The sequence below is a fragment of the Halichoeres trimaculatus genome, unplaced genomic scaffold (genome assembly GCF_033239565.1).
Source record: "Halichoeres trimaculatus isolate MK-OKI-2021-1 unplaced genomic scaffold, fHalTri1.1 fHalTri1_scaffold_21, whole genome shotgun sequence".
NCBI classification, from domain to species: Eukaryota; Metazoa; Chordata; class Actinopteri; order Labriformes; family Labridae; genus Halichoeres; species Halichoeres trimaculatus.
In genome coordinates this window covers 10,809,610-10,827,916 of record NW_027437199.1, presented here as the reverse complement: position 1 = coordinate 10,827,916, position 18,307 = coordinate 10,809,610, and the positions used below count along the sequence as shown (strand labels likewise).

The window sequence follows — 18,307 nt, the reverse complement described above, 5'->3', positions numbered from 1 at the left end:
ACAAAGAAAAAGCACCAAATACCAGAGAGGTTTATCTTTTATTTGACAACAATATTGCTTTTTGATGCTGATTCATCTCATCTTCACAGGTTCATTCTGAGGAAACATCCTGACAGCACAGTGGTCAGATGATAGCATGGAAATTATTGTTTATTCATTTGTTTTTGTGGATTAAGTTTTGAAGGGTTGAATCCAGCTGCAAAAAGTCCCTATCTGCAGCTTCAGGACAAGATGCAGGTAAACTTTCATCTTTCTCACCCTTCTTCATTCAGTTTTACTGTGATATAAGTGGTTACTCCCTCAGCGTGTTTGATCCTGATCCAAGCCTGTAAAGGTTCAGGTTTCTTTAAATTTAAAGATGTCGTCTTTAGCAGATTTTATGGGATCACTTCACTTCAGCTTGGTTTCTGTTGAGTTCAGCTGTTGGCAGTTGAGTGAGGCGCTGCGAGTGAATCACGTGGATTTGTGGAAAAGTCTTGAGTCACATCCAAACACCACCAACAACATGATGAAATGATGCTAACAGTCACACAGAGGATGCTTTTGGAATGCTTCGCTTCAGTTTGTGCTTTTCTCACAGGATATTTTTCAAAGACGGATATGTGATTACATGTAGGAGGGTAGGGACACAAAAAGTGTAATGCTTTGTACGTGAATCACAAAGAAGCAGAAATGTTTGAAAACATCAAACAGCTGCACATGCTTAAAGAAATACATGCATGCTTTAGAATACTCATGAACGCCATGCTGTTGATGTGATGCACTGAAATACACATTTTCTGCAGATGCACACTAACTTTGTGAGACAAAATAAGAAGATTTTTATGATTGCAATGACCAAAATTAAACTGATGAATGAGCAGATGGATGAAAATGCTGTGGAGGTCAGTGTCTGTAGGTTCATGAGGCTCTGCTGGCAGTAGCAAATGTCAGAGAAAGACTTCTGTTTCTCCAAAGGAAAGTAAAAGTGTGAGCCAGGCACTGTCTGTGGAGGCATCATGGGACAGTTTTTTAAGTGGAAGAGTCTCCACAAAGGTCAGGGGTCAGGTGTTGTGAAAGGAAAGGAAGAGGGAGGGGCTTAAAGAGTCCAGACAGGAGGCACTCATGGTGGGCATCTGCTGGGCGGTCCAGAAAGCCTGCTGAGGATAAAAGAAAGAATAGTTGAGTTTGAGTGATAAAATAAATCTTTGCAGTTCAGATTCTCTACTTTTCAGGATTTAGTATTTAGATCTGGGTTTCTGTGCTCCATATTTGGTCAAAAACGGGACACAGCCTGAGGGAGAGATTTGTGAAGGGCAGACGGTCGTAATCTGTCCCCACAGAGTCTGCAGGTAGTTTGTGATTTTGTTGTTGCTTTTACCTGTAAGAGGAGCTGAGGAGGCTCAAACCTTCAGCTGTGGGGAGGGAAGGAGGAGCGGCACTGTGGCAGAAGGCTACTGACGATCTGCAAGAGACTGAGGCTGTTAGACACAGAGCTGCACAGATATACATAGATTAATTCAAACACAAACACATGTCCAAAAAGACTTACCTTCACATCAGTGAGGATTAGGAGAGGTTGGATTCTGTGTTTTCATTTTAAAGGGACATTTTAGATTTGTTTAAGTGTTAAGTGGGGTTGTATGATTTAGATGTCTTCAGTGGTTACTAGCAACAATAGATGCCAGACAGCTCAGTTCCTTCAAGGAGAAAGTACCAGGAGAAACAGCACTCAAGCTAGGCCCCATATTTCAGCACATGGACCCAATCTGCTTCGTATTTCACTTATTTTGAGAATTTTTGCAGACACTGACGTGCTCTTCTACCTTTAGAGCACTAATCATCAGGGTCTATAGGCTCCAAAGGCAACACACTGTCCAGAAGAAAAAACTGGAAGAACTTCTATGCTAACAGAAGATGGTCTTTTTGTTGTGTGTATTTCTTTTGTCTAACTTCTGTGGATTTATGCTTTATCCCTTTGTGCCAGTAGTTATTCTTTGTGCTTATTCTTAGTGATCCTTGTCTTGTGTGTTTCCCCTTTTGTTTCCAGGTAGAGTTTGTAGTGTTTCCTGTTTCTTTGTCTAGTTTAGGCTGTCAAAACCGCCTACTACACTAGCAGTGTCTACTATTTTGACCTAAATTCAGTATCTAGTAGTCAGTATGCAAAAACTTGCAAAATCTGCAGTATGCCAAAAATTCCTGTATGTCCTACTGATTCAGGAAAATTTCTCAGTATGCAACGGACCAGTCCACCTGGCATACTGTTTCCCACAATGCACTGCGCTAATGCTGTTTGTCAATGCTGTTGGCAGGTTTTGGTGAATTACCGCCATCTAGTGGAATGAGTCGGCATTACAACTACAATACAACAACACTAATGCTAGACAATCTTGTCCACTTCTAGAAATTAATTAAAACCTATATGAACAAGTAACTACCTTTTTGAACCATACTTGGATTATGTGGAAGTGATTTTTCAATCAGCTGTAAAAATAAAAAGCCAATCCCTTGCAGATTTTTTTAAATAAACAACATAACTTTTGGTTTAAGATTAAAAGTTAAACATGATGTTTCTGCTGTAGTAAGATTAACAAAATGACTAAGATGTCACCATCATACCACAGTAATATACTACAAAACAGACCCAACAGAACAGTCATACTACATACTACATGCAAAAGCAGTAGGCAGTATGCAGTGCCCACTACATGCTACATTCACACCTAGTAGGTAGTAGGCGGTTTTGGAAAACAGCCTAAAATAAACCTCCTGATCTTGTGTTTCCCTCCTGTTTGATTGCACTAACTGGTTACCTTCTCTACCTTTGTCAATTTATTGTGTCAAATCTTGACTATGCACTCCTCATGCTCTCTATGACTATTTTCCTTGTGGCCTTATTTCACTGTGTAAGTTTGGAACTTGGTCCAGTAAATTTTAAATTTTCTGCAATTGGGCCTTCACACATCTGTGACAACTGCAAGCTAATGTCCATGAACAAGATGACAACTTGCATCTCTTCTTTCAAGTAAGTATTCAACTCATATTGTTGTTACAGTATGTCAATGCTATTAAAAACACACTGTGCTGTCTGCTGAGTGGGAGGGGAAAGCTGAAGTAAACTCTACAAGCATTGCTGTGTAGGATAATCTTAGGGTTTCACTGATCAACATTATGCAAAATTGAGATGCGAAAAATCTCAAACATTCACAATATATCAGACACATACATCATAGATGTGATAGGCTGATCAGTGCGATGCACCTCTGCGCTGCACCTGCAAATACTGCAAAGACCAACAAGTTTTCTGATGACAAAGTAAAGTGTTCAAAAAGATAGTAGAGCCTACACTCAAACCCAGACACTGGCTTAGAGAACTGTAGCATAGCTTGGGTTTTGTTTCTTCCAGCAGCTTCTCATTGAATGACCGAGCTGACTAGCATTCCTGTGGCTACAATACACTTATTGGTGAAAAAAAAGTGAAATATACCTTTAAACGTGAGCGCAATCTTTCTCTGTTTTTGTAGTATTGTGTTTAACAGGCTTTGCTAGCTTGTCTTACTAAATGAGCTAAATTCTGCAACACTATGGGGGATAAACATTCAGACAAAATATCACAAACAAAGTATTAATTTATCAATATTTACAGTTTATATGAACATAACACTGTACAGTTAAAGCTTTAAAATACTTGATATGTACACGTGCATTTAAAGTGGTCAGACAGAAAACAGGCATTGGACACATTCAGTGATATGATATTTAACAGTCTGGATGTTTGCACTGCAGGGTCACAGAGGCTGCCGAGTACAGTAAGCTAGGAGGGATGTCCTCACCTTAAAGGCTCGATCACGGTCAAAGAAAATCATGATTCAGTGATGTCATATGATTGGAACAGTAGATCATCTTTTTTTCAGGATAATTAACCATCGCTGTGCCTCTAAGAATATCATCCTTTATGTTTATTTGCTTTGGTTCAACACAACTCCTGAATATTTGCCGTCCTTGAATCATCATCTGAAGCTCAAATGTCTGAAGTTTCTGGGTTTATATGATCTAAAAAGGAGCACGAAACTAGGTTTACATCCCCTCCTTCTCCATGACCTGTCATGAATGTTTCAGCTACTTGAGGCTGACCAGTGCCCTGTTTGATAACCTGCTGACTTAGACCACTACCAGGAAGTCTCTGATGGACACCAATTACCAACTTCCACTTTGACTTTAAGAAACTTAATTTCTTTGCTCCATTTTTTTTCTTTGTTGCCATGTGTTAGTGTCAATCACAGCCATCAGATGAAATAATTTGGAGTTATGTGATGACCAACCAGGGCCAATGTAAAAGGAGATGAGTGTGAACACATTTGGTTCTCTGTGTGGTTTCTACAATCCTGCTGTATGAAGGTTTCTTGGTTGTCTGGTGAGCGTAGCTGCCTTTATAAAATCTAACTCAGATCTAGAACTATTATGTGATTCTTCGTTCGGACTAAAGTGCTTTTCCACCAAAAACTACATACATATGAAGGGGAACCTCCAAAAATCAGAAGTCGTAAAAACCAGCAGATCATTTACAATCCAGCCATCTTTGTTCAATTTAGGATTGGGGTTTCTTGGCATTCAAATTGAGTGCAAATATTAGATCACAAATCACAAGTTAGTAGTTTTAAAAAAAAATGTGTCTGCTGGATGTTTTCCTCTTGGTCCCACCATACTACAAAGACCACAAAAATCTCTTTCAAACAACACAGAAAATGAAACTGGTATTCACATTGCTGTAACATGGGGCAGAAACTAACCTTTGACAGACTTTTGGTTACCTCACAAAAGTGAGGTAAAGTTTACCCAATCAAAAGTTTGTTAGCGAGGAATGGGGAATGTTGGTGTTATGTGTTGGTGTCAACTTTAAAAAGGAAACGTGAGGGAATCACAGAGAGGAGATTAAACTGGTTTCCTTTCACAGTCAGAGCCCAGGTTGTTCCTGTGTTTTGGTTGATTGAACTTATCCTCAACAAATGAAATATTGAACGTGTCAAGTAAATCCACTCCAATCTTGTTGGTAATACAGTGGTCCAAACCAGGCTTCCTACAGAGTAAATCAGCTAAAACATCACTGAATAGCTCACAATTGTTAGTGGAAGGAGTAAAAATTGTAAATATCACATGGCAAATTAAAGCAGCATTTCCACCAAGCAGTCAGGTTCAGTTCAGAGGACACAGAAAGAAATAATTTTCACTGCCAAAAAATTGAGGTTGGTACAAAAATAACCAGTCTGTACTTGTCTACTTTTTTGCCCTTATCAGTTGGGGCACTGAGCGTATCAAGGTGGAGGTAAATGCACTGCAGTCCATTGGTTGGTCAGAAAATCATCAATCCTCTAATTGCTGAAACTTCCTCCATCGTTGCCCTCTGTTTTCCAAGTTGCATTCTTCATTCTCATTAAATTCATTGGCAGGCTACACTGAGATGTGCTGCTATGACAACACGCTTAGGGATGGGTACAGAACTAGGTACTTTTACAGGTACCAAACAAATTCTGTCAAAAGTACCAGGTACCGATTCACATAAAATCGAAAGGTACCATGTTTAGGTACCTTAACGCATCCTGTGACTGTAAGGGACTGGAAGAGTCGGCAATTTTCCATGCTGGACATGGACACAGCATTGCAAGATTATATACTGAAGAATAAATATGTTAAATTGAAAAAAAAATAGATTTTACTATTAAACAAAATGATATTTATTACCACATAAACACGAACAAGTACCAAAAATTGGTACCATTGAGTACCAATACCGATTGCCAGGTACCGGGCATTAGTACCATATCATTTCAAATGTGAAAGGTACCTGTCCCTAAACACGGTATTACATTACTCCAAATGTAGCTGATGCCACTAAGGTCATTCAGTTTACAACCACATTCGCTGAGTAAGGAACGTACAGTTGGCTGTGGAATAGTGGAAAGCAAGATCAGATACAAAAATGTATCTCAATGGACTGCTTGGTGGAAACCCACTTTTAATACCCGCCAGGGAAGACACAATTGAAAAATTACAAAGCCAGTTTTAAGATTTGAAAAAATCATCTCCCTGGTCTGCTTGACTGAAACTACAGTTTTGATTTCAAAGAACTTTTCTAATCTTAATGACTCAGAAACAGAGGCCACTGTATTTATTCCTGTACACCTGGTAATGACAACAATCACTTTATAGGTTAACAAAAAGGCTTGAAACCTTGGCTCTATTTTTTGCGCTGGTTTGTCCTTTTTATATCCAGTATATTTAGGATTGGTTGACTACACTTACACAGAAACATCTCACAGCACTCTTTTGAAGCTAAACAGCAGCACTGGTTTGGTTCTTAATGGATGTGGCGCGTATCCCGCAAACGATCAGATTCAGTCACAAGTTGAAATCAGCCTAAAGCTCTGACTGTGAGTGCGCTACTGATCAAGAAGGATGTAATGTGTATGAACACCCACACCAACACTGACTTATCCTAAAATGCCATTTCCTGCTTCTTACAGACAACAAGACAGCTGTGACAGAGCCCAATCAGAAGTTTGTGATATACACATGCCTGTCAAATGAGTTCTGCCCCATGATGCATATTTGAAAATTGTCAGAGTGCATTGATTTACAGTGTCAGACCAAAGTCTACAACCATGTGATAGTCGTAATACACAAGTCAAGACAGAAAACAGCAAAAGTGTTGATGTGAAGGGGAAAAGAAGGGCAACTATGAAGAAAGTTAAAGGGATTTGCTAAGCCTGTTTTCAGGACAGCACCCAGACCAAAATAAATCTACTGACAGTTATTACTCAATTTCACTGAGTCATTATTTGCCCCCTGAAAGCAATCCAAGCTAAAAATAAATACACATGAAAACAGTGTAGCCTGTTGTGCAGTTATGGGAGCAGAAAATAAAGATAGCACTGCATTAACAACAAGCCTTTGTTTTGAGACGGGTGTTTAGGCTACACTGTGAAAGTACTGTATAATAAGTTTCATAAGGCACACACAGACACAGGGAGTACGGCATCATGTGTGCTGAATGTGTCGGATGTGATGTCAGCCAGCAGTCCGAAACATTTCAAGAAGTGAGATTACTGTCTGCTCAAGTCACAGAGAAGATAAGATCAATACTTCTTCCGGTGGGATCCATCAGCTCTGATGCATTCAAGGAAGTCAGGAAATCTACATGCTGACTGTGTTTGGGTACACAGCATCAAGAAATGTGTTTGCTCTAGAACAGATTGTTAACTGCTCTTCATGCAGATATCAGTTTATGGAGTGAGACAAATCCCTCTCAAATTACCACTGATGGGAGCAGGGATGTTAGGTTGTGTTCTGCCTGCTTTTGCTCTCCATACAGACTTTGACAGACTCTGGTCAATACTCAGACACTAAATGTATCACAAACTGAAACCAGTTTGACACATAGATTCACAGATCTATGAATAGAGATCACTACACACAGCCCCAAAACTACCTCAGGGGTTATGAAGAGGTGACATTGATAAAATCTTCTCATGTGACTCTGGGTAGGAATCAAAACAACCATTTCTCTTCATTTCAGATGCTTGCAATCTCTTTCTATGAATTGAGACTGTCTTGTTTGGTTGTGGACATTTTCCAAGTTGGATGAGGTTAGTCCGGTTCCCTGAGTTTGACCTGTGTGTACTTTTTCAGTGAGGGGTGCTACATGATGAGTTAACAACTCTGACACCAGAAGGAGTGGTGAGTCACATCGGTCTTGAGTCACTTCATCTTTCTTTCAGTGTGTTGGCAAAAACATCTTATTTTCATGAGTCTGCTGTTGGTTGAATCAACCCTCTAATTTCAGTAAATGGACAAGTTTTTTGTGTTTTTGAGATAAAGTCTACATTGTTGAGTCTTAGACCAAATTAACTGCCCCAAACTACTGCTATAAGTGAAAAAATATAAGTGCTGGGCAGTAACAGAATTACTTGGGTTTATTTCTAATTTTCTACAGCAAAGAAGGATAAAACAAGACCAGTATTACCCTGCTCTAGTTTTGTGCCCAAGATTGCCATTCTCTTCTGGTTTATCCCACACAGTAGAGATGTTGTAGTTAAAATTGGTTTGACGCTACTCTCCAGGGAAACACATAACACACCAGCGTTTTTAGAACTAAGAACCACCAAGAGAAACTGTTGAACAGAGACTACAAGAAATGGTTTTGGTAGCTGGAAGAAGTCCCAGTATGTTGAAATAATTACACCAAGGTGTTGAATTTAGAAGAGGCAATACCGACCAAGTCAAATCACTCTCCATCGCAGTATAGATTGTTAGCAGCTCTTGCATACAGATATGTTTCTATTCAGAGAAATAAGTCATCTTCAGATTATAGATTCCATTTCGTTGGATTGTGTCCTGTCTGCTTTTGCTCTCCATACAGGCCAAAGAACAAGTGTCCCTCTGCTGCAGCCAACTTTAGTAACCATAAAGCTGACAGCGGCCAGGTTAGCCAATGGAAAGAAGAATGAACAGAGGAATTATCAACCTGCAAGGAGGAATCTTTACCTGGTCAAGGTGGTTCAAAACCAAAAGAGGTAAAAACAAAGTGACTACTAAATTCTGGGTCACATGCCAGGGCTGACTCCCGTTCATATTGTTTTTTTGTACAATGACGAGACTATGAACTCTACTGATCTTACACTGGTCATACAGCATATTTGAGTGCTCTTCACCTGCTTCGTTCCTTCTTCCCTGTCACTACCCTTCACACAACCTTCACCAGTATGTGATCAGTTTGTTAAATAGAAGGGAAAGAAGTCTGCAGTATAGGAGCATCCAAATGTGAACATGCATAACTGTGTTCTTGGTTATTATATAGGAAGGAACCACTGGGTTGAACCAGAGGTGGATAAATTTTGCTTGAAGTTGAAGTGATAATGGCAGCAACCCGAAACAAGGAATAAAAGACGCTCATTGAGGTGTACTTGCAGTCCTTTTTCCCCACAGCCATGACTGTAAATACAAAATGCGTCATTGGATAGTCTAGCATTTCAAGGTCTAATCCTGGTTCAGCTCTTAGCCCCGAAACATAGCTTTACCCCTTCATTTTTGACCTCTGCTGTGTGTAGGATAGGAATCTCCTACAGGCCAGTGGATAGTGCTCGTCTGGCTCTCCAACTAAAGGTTTTTGGATTTGGACTCCAGGGGAATGGTATAGGGATTCTTTGTGCTAGAGCTCTGGAAGACGCTCATAGCAAGAGTTGACAAAGTGGCTGGTATCGTTGTAATTTATCATGCAAACAATGCTTTTCTAACCCTTGTGACTGGGGTGGTTTTGAAGGGCCATTATCGAGTGGAGGACACTCCAAAGCTAGGATCAGGGCCAAGAAGTTGAATCAGGATTGGATCTTTGCCCGTAGCAGTTTCATGATATAAGGGTGGATGTGTGAGAGAGATTATAGAGTGAAATTAAAACTTAGACACTGGAGGAGTCAGTATGCTTCAAACAATGGACTATCTTAAAGTCTGATTAGCCTCCTTGGATCCTTTCTTCACGTCTCATGCTTTGGTGCTGAGGTATTCGTCTGCCTGGTTAGCAACATTCACTGGAATAAGCAATGAAACAAGCACAGTAAAGTGTGTGCCACAGTCAGGAATCGTAATGTTCTGACAGTGGTACACACAATGTCATTATCTGTCCATCATTGCTGATAATACTGGGTGTGCAAGGCCCTGATAATGGAGGGATCCCCAAACATATGAGAATGAAGAGCTGTTGCTACAAAGCAAGGCATTTTTCACTTCAGGACAAAAGTCTTCAGTCAAAGACAGGTAAACCTTAGCAAAAGCATATTTGTAATGTAACTTTATCCTCAGCTGGTTTCAAAGGGGATAACATCATCTTTGTCACATGTGTAGACAGCGTCAAAGCAGTCAACGGATTGCTGTCCTGCATTGAGATGTCCAATGTAGTCGGTTTGCGAAGTTTGGGAACGAGACTTCCGTGGCACTGTGCACAAACAAAGCTCAACTAGACATTACCATAACGACCATCAACCAGGTCCATTGTGCACTACCAGCCTCTGCCTCTGTTCTGTCAACTCTACCAACTCCCACCTCTTAGAGTCCACCTGCAAGCCCACAACGACAAAGGGTTTGAGATATCATCCTATTACTTCTCAGATTTCTTGAAGGACTGTTGAGTTTGGGGCCTCGACACTGACCACAAACAATGCTCTGCTGCTGCAATAAACTTTCCAAACAGTTATGATGAGAGTTTTAGTAGTTTAGGTGGAGGAACCTCTTTAGGACAGCAGACATCTTTGCCTACGCCAACTTTGGCCAACCTGAACAGGTCTACGCTTCTGTTTGAACCATACTGAACCCTTCAGCATCCAAATCTCATCCACAAAGAAAAAATGCCTGCTCTTAAAGATTTGGTTTACAGTGTTTGTGTATACAGCATATGTCTACTATTAAAAAGAGAGTGGATACTACAGTGGAAACAGGAGACAGACAGTATTGAAAGTGTTGTGAAAGTGTCCGCCGAGTGTCCAGTCAACGTCTGAATGTTTGAGTCACTTCATGCTTGTGTTAACTCCACCTGAAGAACCTAAATTCTAAAAACTCTCATTAAAAAGTCTCTATTAACGTCCTTCTGCGGACCAATCAGCAGCCTCAGAATAAAAGGAAGGCAGGGCTGCTTGTGCTCCTCGTGTCAAATCCCTGAGCAAAGTCACTGAACATTCAGAACCCATCGGCCAAAGCTTAGGCACTGGAAAACAGGAACTGGGAAACAGGAAACCATTCTGTCCTCCTCTCTGTGAGCCCCCACTTTCTCATGGGAGATAAAGATGGGAGTTCCAGTTTTTGGTGTCAGTAAGGAGCCTGGTGGAAAGCCTTCAGAGTAAAGGACAGTTAGCGCCGGGGTCGGTAGGAGCTGTAGTATCTGGGGTAGAGAGGTGTGTAGTGGGCAGAGTGACTGTAAGAAGTGGAGGCCCCTGAAGAGAGGTAAGAGCTGGAGGGTGTAAAAGAAGGAGAGGGGCTGTAGTAGGAAGAAGAATAGCTGTGGGAGGAAGAGGGGAAGTGGGTGGAGGAATAAGGTGAGGCTGTAGAGGGAATGTGGAATACAGAGGTGCGAGACAGACTGGACAAGGGCCGAGTTCGAGGTGACGGGCTCCATGTAGAGCGTCTGAGCCCCGAAATAGGGGATCGATAGGGGGAGGAGGGGGCAGATCCTGGCTGTGTGGGCCTAGTAGTGGTGGTAGTGGGGGAGGAGGACGAGGGTGGGGTGGAGATATGAGTATCTGGGGTGTGGTGTCTGGAGAGGCCTGAGCTATGGGGTACAGCTGGGGAGATGTTGACACTGAAACTTTGGGAGTCAACCACAAACGTTCGCACCCCAAGGGTCCACTGGGAGTGAGCCAGCTTCATAGGGGTTGAGGGCGGGGTCCGCATTGAGGGAGAGGAGGGGGCCTCCAGAGATGGAGGGCTCTCTTGCGCCACAGGACTAGCCAATGAGGCGATTGCTTGTGATGATGGGCTGCGTGAGGGTAAGTGTGTAGAAGGGGAGGTTAGAGCTGAGGCCAGAGCTGCAGCAGCTGCACTGACCAGAGATGGGCTAAGGGGCGCGGTGAGATCATCTGGGAAGATTGTTGGACTAGTGAGGCTGGGGAGTGGGAGGCTGACAGAGTCCAAAGCTGAAGTGGACTCTTGGGCTATGTTGGAGGCTGAAGCCGAGGCTGGGGGACTTACTTTGGGGGTGCTGGTCTTCCTTCGGGTCAGCCTGCCGCCTCGGGTGCGGTGGGTCTGCTCTTGATCAAAGGCCAAATCCTCCAGACGCTGCGTGAGGGCCAGTTTCTGCTGGATGGCCATGCGAAGAAGGGAGTTCAGAGTTTTCTTCTCATCCTCGGCTGCGGCCAGCTGCCTCTGCATCTCATCCAGCTGGGTCACATACTCGTCACACCTGTGGAGAAAACAAAGCTTCAGGATCAAAAGGAGATATTTATGTTGCAGTTCCATATGATAGATTTTGCTTTAGCCCTGGCCAGCATTAACGTTACCATTTGCAACCTCATCCCAGAGCTTTTGTGGGACTTAAAGTTGCCAAACCACAACAAGGTACGATCTGGCACTGTTCTGGGGGCCCCCTGGCTTTTTTCATGCCTGTGTGGAATGCCAAAGCCTAAGGTAGGGGGAGCACACTTCCTTTCTCTTTCATGTATGTATATGAAAGGCACAGACAGGGACAGCACCAGCAAAGACTTCTAAAACTACACAAACAGAGCACACATCAGTAATAATACATATTACATTGATGCCTGCTTTGTTGTACTCCCTTGGAAGACTTTGCTGCTGCTCTGCCCGCCTGAGAGCTTGCCTGTTAGGTTCAGCCGAATGCAGAGAGGTGGAATCTGATCATTTTATAAAGTGGCCTTTTCCTCAAATGTTAATATCTTCTAGGATGTTTGTGGGTTTTCTGAATGAGAGAAAATGTAGCTTGTACAAATGGATACATTAAGAAATGAATGAGCTGGTAGCCAAAGGGTCTTTGATATTTCAACCCAAAGTAGCTTTTATCGATTTTACAGCCACTCAAAGTGGAGCTGACAGGAGAGATTCTGTGGCCTCATCATTTCAGCTAAAGCTTCCTGTTATACAATCATCTGAGTCATGTGAACCGTAAATTGGAATTATTTGTTGAACTTGTGCTTTCAACGCTGACCTGGTGGCAAACATGGCGCGCAGAGAAGAGAACGTGGCGGCATCCTCCTTCAGGGCCTTCAGCTCGTTCCTTAGCTTCATCATGGTGTCAGTCACCATGGACTTCTCCGCCTCATACTTGCTCTTCAGGTTAGCCAGAGCGCCTTCTGCTGTCTGGGTGAACACACAGATCACAAATTGTGCTTTTAGTGTTTCTGGTTTTATTTCACTAAACAAAATTTAGAAGCTAAGTCCAGCTACAAGTGTGAGGGTCCTGTTTTACCCAGCAATGTATAATGCCATTTGAAAATAGCCTTGTAAAGACAGCAATATATTATGGTAGCAGTATGGAAAGGTTAGGACAGTCAAGTGAGCACTTTTAATAAGTCGTATTTGTCGACGTGTTTGAGGGAAAGCTGTAAACCTGCTGCTATAAACTGCTGGACTCATTCCCTAAAAGCCTTGTTAAACTATCCCAAAGAGCTGGTTCCAGATTGTGTTTCAGGATGTCTCTGTTTAAATGTTTGAGCACCACAAAGAACACTTTTACTCCTCTTCCAAAATAATCGTACACTTCTCTGTACCACTCAGACCAGCTAAGAGCACAAACACCTGAGGCGTCACACCTGTTTGTTGGCTTTCAGCACCAGCCTGAGTGTGGCGATCTGCTCTCTCTTGGTGCTCAGCAAAGATTTGAGCTTCAGGATCTCCTCCATGCAGCTCTCCTTGTCCTTGTCCAGGAGAGGGGCTAGTTCTCGAGCTGCGGCTCTCTGCCTGGACAGCTGCAAAGACTGGTCCACTGCTCGCTGGAGGTGCTTCACCTGGTTGGGAGGAGGAGGGAAGAGGTGAGGTGATGAAAGTGTGACAGAGCGTAGGGGAGTGGAAGTTATTGAGAGATAAAGAAAAAGATGGAGGAACTCTGTCTGTACCTGGTCTCTGATGATGGCGTTGAGGTTGTAAATGTTCATAGGCTCCCTGCGCAGCTCACCGGCTGGCTCCAGGGCAGGCGAGGATGATGAGGATGATGATGAAGAGGCACTGATGCTGGGTGAGCGTGTGGGAGGAGTGCAGGGCAGCATGCTCTGCTCAGATGGCACTCGGGGGCCCTCCCTGTCCCCCTCCTTCTCCTCTTTACCCCCCTCTCTTGATAAAGGCTCCTTGGATGGAGACTCTGAGGAACTTCGGGACTCAGCAGGGGTTGAGGTTGTAGAAGCGACAGCGGCCAGCCGCCTGGCGAGGCGTGGTGTGAGGAGAACTTTGCTGTTGTCCGAAGACATGGCTTTAAGACTGGCACTGAGGCCTCTGAGCCCTCGGCCTTGTCTGGAAAAAAACAAAGTAAAGAAAAGTTTAATCTGTGAAACATTTGATGGAGCAGATTCTTCACACTTCATTCCTTCACACTTTTGCAAGGGTTGTGAAATACTCAGACTATTTCTTTATTCTTAAACTCTGCCATCAATTCTGACAAAACCCATATAAAGCTGAGGATGTCCAAAATGCTCTTCACATATTTTGATAGCAAAGGAATGTTTGGCTGCTCTTTTAGAACTCAAACCATTCATCAGACCTGTAGTAGTCCAGCATGACACGGTTTGGCGTCTCATTGTTGCACAGGCAGACGTGGTGATACAGCTGGGCCAGCTCCTCACTCAGTGTCACCAACTCATCCTGAGCTGCGGTCAACGCTCCCTGGCTCTCACTGGCTGCTGACTGGGCTGCCTGTAACTCTGCCTCCAGGGAGGAAATCTGAGAGCAGACGAGAGAAGAGCTCTGTATCTATCCCTCATATCATTCAAACAGTTTGAGTCAGAGACACGTTACCTTTTCCCGTCCTTCCCTGCAGCTCTTCTCCAGCGAAGCCACCTGCCTCTCCAGCTTCTGGAGTTGACCGTTCTTCCTCGGCTTCTCCTCCGCCGCCCCTGCTGCGCACTGAGCCAGTCTGTCATGGAGTGCTTTCACCTCCGCTTTGAGCTCCACCACCTCTGTCACAGCGACACGGTACTTACACTGCAGGATCTCCAGACCAGGTGTCTGGTATGGGAACACCTGACCTTTGTATAAAGTCCCACTCTTCTCCTCTTCTGCTCTCCCTTCTTGCAATGCCTCCTCCTCCTCCTCCTCTAACTCTAACTCCATCAGGGCCTCAGGGTTGAGGTGGAAAGCAGCACTGCTGTGGGCCTCCTGGTGGAGCTGGGCCCTACGATGCAGGCGCCGGAGGGTGACAACTTTCTGGCTCAGGCGGAGGACCTTCTCGTGCTGCTCTGTAAGGGCCCCCTGGGTGTGTTGGAGTTGAGTCTGAGACTCCTGCAGGCAGGTCATCAGGGATGCTTTCTCTCGTTCCACCTGCAGGGGGCAGCAAAGAGGTTGAGGAAAAGGACAAAAGACAGTACGCTGGATAAATCTCAGGTTACTAACTCTTTTCACAAGTTATTTTACACAAGAGAAGACTAACAGGAGTTTGACTGGTAGACTTTAAGAATGAAGAGGATGAGACAACAGGAAATTGCAATTGATTGTGCACCTAAATTCGGATTTTTACCATAAACAGACAGGCATTTCTATTACTTGTGGGCATGGTGACAGGTCACAGTAGAAGCAGCTGATAAATCCCAGGTTTACCCTGCTTTTTGTTCTATCTGACTCTAAATGGAGCCATAACTACTCCATCCTCTTCAGCTCCAACCTCCAAACGTAGTCACTTTTTCAGCTTCCATAAAACTGGATGGTACCAGCTAATCAGTCAAAACTGAGGCTTCAAAAAAAATTCTTTAAATCACTCAAGCAAAATGAATACCCAATCCTCTATCTCTTTTTTATTATTATTTTAGCAGTACTTACTGTTAAGTGTGCAAATAATCTGTCGTTATAACTTGATCCCTAAACAGACGGACGGATTATCTCTCTGTCAGAATCTCAGTCTCTTCATTCATTTCCTGGCACAGTGGTAATTGCACACAGCTCAAACATAGAGGCCAAGTTTGTCTGGCACAGAAGTCAAACTTGGCACAAGGATTTTGTCTCTCGCTCCATGTTTCTTGTTTCTACTGCTGCTGTCTCTAAAGGCAGACAGGGACTGATTGAAAAGGATCAAAAAAAGGCCTTGAGCAACACAATAACACAATGTAACAGCAATCTGAAAACATGCAGGCCCACAAACCTGGTAGATATTTGAAATGGACAAGGGTTTTGCACTGTTGCAGGTGTAAAGCTGCAACTTTAAAGAGGGGGTACTCTGCTTTCACGTATTTTAAACATGGGTTTCCAGTTCACGCATGAGTTGTAAAATATCTGAAACTGTCTGTAAACAGTGGCATAAGGATCTCTTAACTGGCTCATTGGACACCTTTATAAGCCTCCAGAGGGCTGGCCAATCAGAACGAAGGGGGTTTAGGGAACAGGAAGCCTTAAAGAGACAGCAGTTAAAACAGTGCTTTTCAGACAAAGGCTGGAAGAAGAGTTTTGTAAAAATACAATATGAAAAAATCAGTGTTTTATAGAGCTGTAAAGCATGCAAAGCTACTACATGGGTACCAAAGGGAAAATAAAAAGTCTTAAAAAATATATCTCCTCTTTCGAAACGTCAGACTGTCAAACATTAAAAACATTACAAAGCCCAGCCCGGACAGCAGCAGTGAAACCCTCCTCTCTGCTAATCGATAGTGTCATGTGTCAGCTGAGATAAAAATAAGCTCTTCCTTCAGTTTAGCCAATCAGAGCACAACCTGGGAGCAAGGGATGAGATTACGCCTACAGGAACTGAAATGTGGATGTGTGTGTGTGTATGACCACAATATACAGAGTGATGGAGGAGACAAAAGAAGGAAGTGAGGGACTGAGGGCTGTACGCAGAGGGAGTACTGTCTGTCAGAGGGGTTTACTGTAAATTATTCAAAAGCTTGTTACAGAGAAGTCACATATTGGGTTGTGAAGCAAGCTGCAACAGAAAATGAAGAAGAAAGCAGGAAAAATGTGCCACAAATGTTCTCTTTTCAAAGATTTCACAAATAACAACCTAGAAGAAACAAAAGACAAAGTCTCTCCTGATGTTTTTCCACCAGTAGATGCTTTAAATATGTTTCACAGAAAAGCAAATTCACCGTCATGAGCTGTTGTTTGAGCTTCTGGATCTCTGTTAGGTTCATCTCACTGAAGAGGTCAGAGGTCGTTGCTCCTTCAGCTTTACGACCTGATCCCCGATACTCTCCATTAGACCTGGACCCCGACACGGCTGCTGTTCCTGCAGCAGTACCACCCTGCAGGTGTCCATTACACCTGGCAGAACACAGAGAGTAGAGGTTTTTAGGCCTAGAAGATCCAGAAGTGTGAGTGAGAGTTACAACCAGTGAGACAAACACAGCACAAAGATGCAGGCCACTGATAAACAAATTGAATTTCAGTATTTACAAAAAATCTCAGAAAATATCTTATTATTCCCATTGAGTACATATCTCTATGCAGGTTTAATGTGGTGATATTCTGAATTTTCAAACCTTAGCAAACATTGTTTTCAACCCAGCCTCATCAGCTGTAAAATGAAGCTTATGTATGAGTGCAAAATCTGCAAAAAATATAAACATTAGTACTGCTTGAAACAGTGACCACTAGGCTAATTAGCCCGCTAATGAATTAGCCGAGAGCTAACACCGTCTTTCTTTCCTGTCTGTATCCACCTGCTTGGCTCCTCGGTGTTTGGAGACTGCAGAGCTGTTGGTGTGGCGTTACCACTAGGCGGTGCAGAGGTAAAAGTCAGGTGTGCGCTGCCGGTGTAGGCCACGTCACACATACTGAGATGGTGCACCAGCTCCCTGCGCAGGTGGTTCTTCTGCTCACGCTCGCTCTTTAGAGACTCCAGGGCCTCCTCCAGCTGACTGTCTGAGATGTCCTTTAGGCGCAGAGCATCCTGCAGCTGGCTGTTCAGGAGCTCTCGCTCCTCCTCCAGAACTTTTATCTCATGTTTCAGGCCTTCATACTCCACCTAGACCAGAGGAGTGACACAGGAAGTGACATACTGAATAAACTCCTAAACCTGTGACTTGTGTGAAGTTCTTTCCATCACTTACTTTAACCTTACTACACTAGCAGCTATTTCTAACAAGTGTTAAAAAAAAAAAACACCCACATCCTGGTAAATAACCATTTATAGGAGTCTGTTATTATCTGGTTTCAGAGTTTTAATAAAAAGATAAACCAACACAATTCTTGCTTACATCTTTGAAGCCAAGAAGATGTTCTCTGTCCTCCAAATAAAACCCTTGGAGAGCATATTTCTAAACAAAATTCGAGATTTGGCATACCCTATGTCCAAGTTTGTTTGAAGTTGTAATCTGTTTTTTCCCTTTTCACAGCCTGTTTTTAGCTTAAAGAGGGGGTATTGTACAGATCTCCATGAAACTTGCTGAAATTAGGTCATCAAATAAGAATCTCATAACTGGTTCTGTTGAAGGAGCAGGCTTTAAGTACCAAGGTATGCCAGTAGCCCCGCCCCCAACAGGCCTCCGAGGACTGGCCAATCAGAAGTAAGGGGATTTGCAGAGTGGGGTGCCTTAAAGCGACAACAGCTAAAACCAAACATTTCAGACAGAGGCTAAAACAAGTGGGTTTTTCATGCACTAGTGTACAAAAATAATATAAATCATATAAAGCTACAACA

General features: G+C 43.1%; 1 protein-coding gene across 5 annotated transcripts in view; it reads right to left on the bottom strand.

Annotated features, from left to right (window-relative positions):
- Window positions 1–37: 37 nt before the first annotated feature.
- Window positions 38–18,307, bottom strand: part of LOC141810333 (protein bicaudal D homolog 1-like) — a 37,333-nt gene continuing 19,063 nt past the window's right edge. For 4 of the 5 annotated variants that reach the window (XM_074697754.1, XM_074697757.1, XM_074697756.1 and 1 more), the window contains exons 4-13: window positions 17,328–17,632; window positions 16,755–16,929; window positions 14,479–15,000; window positions 14,225–14,403; window positions 13,587–13,977; window positions 13,284–13,478; window positions 12,680–12,831; window positions 11,710–11,920; window positions 1,361–1,444; window positions 38–1,139 (exon numbers count right to left, since the gene is read on the bottom strand). In XM_074697754.1, the coding sequence (XP_074553855.1) occupies window positions 1,391–1,444; window positions 11,710–11,920; window positions 12,680–12,831; window positions 13,284–13,478; window positions 13,587–13,977; window positions 14,225–14,403; window positions 14,479–15,000; window positions 16,755–16,929; window positions 17,328–17,632 (2,184 nt within the window). In that variant the 3' untranslated portion in view covers window positions 38–1,139; window positions 1,361–1,390. The remainder of the gene's footprint in view (window positions 1,140–1,360; window positions 1,445–11,709; window positions 11,921–12,679; window positions 12,832–13,283; window positions 13,479–13,586; window positions 13,978–14,224; window positions 14,404–14,478; window positions 15,001–16,754; window positions 16,930–17,327; window positions 17,633–18,307) is intronic. The other variant, XM_074697755.1, reaches the window with a different exon arrangement.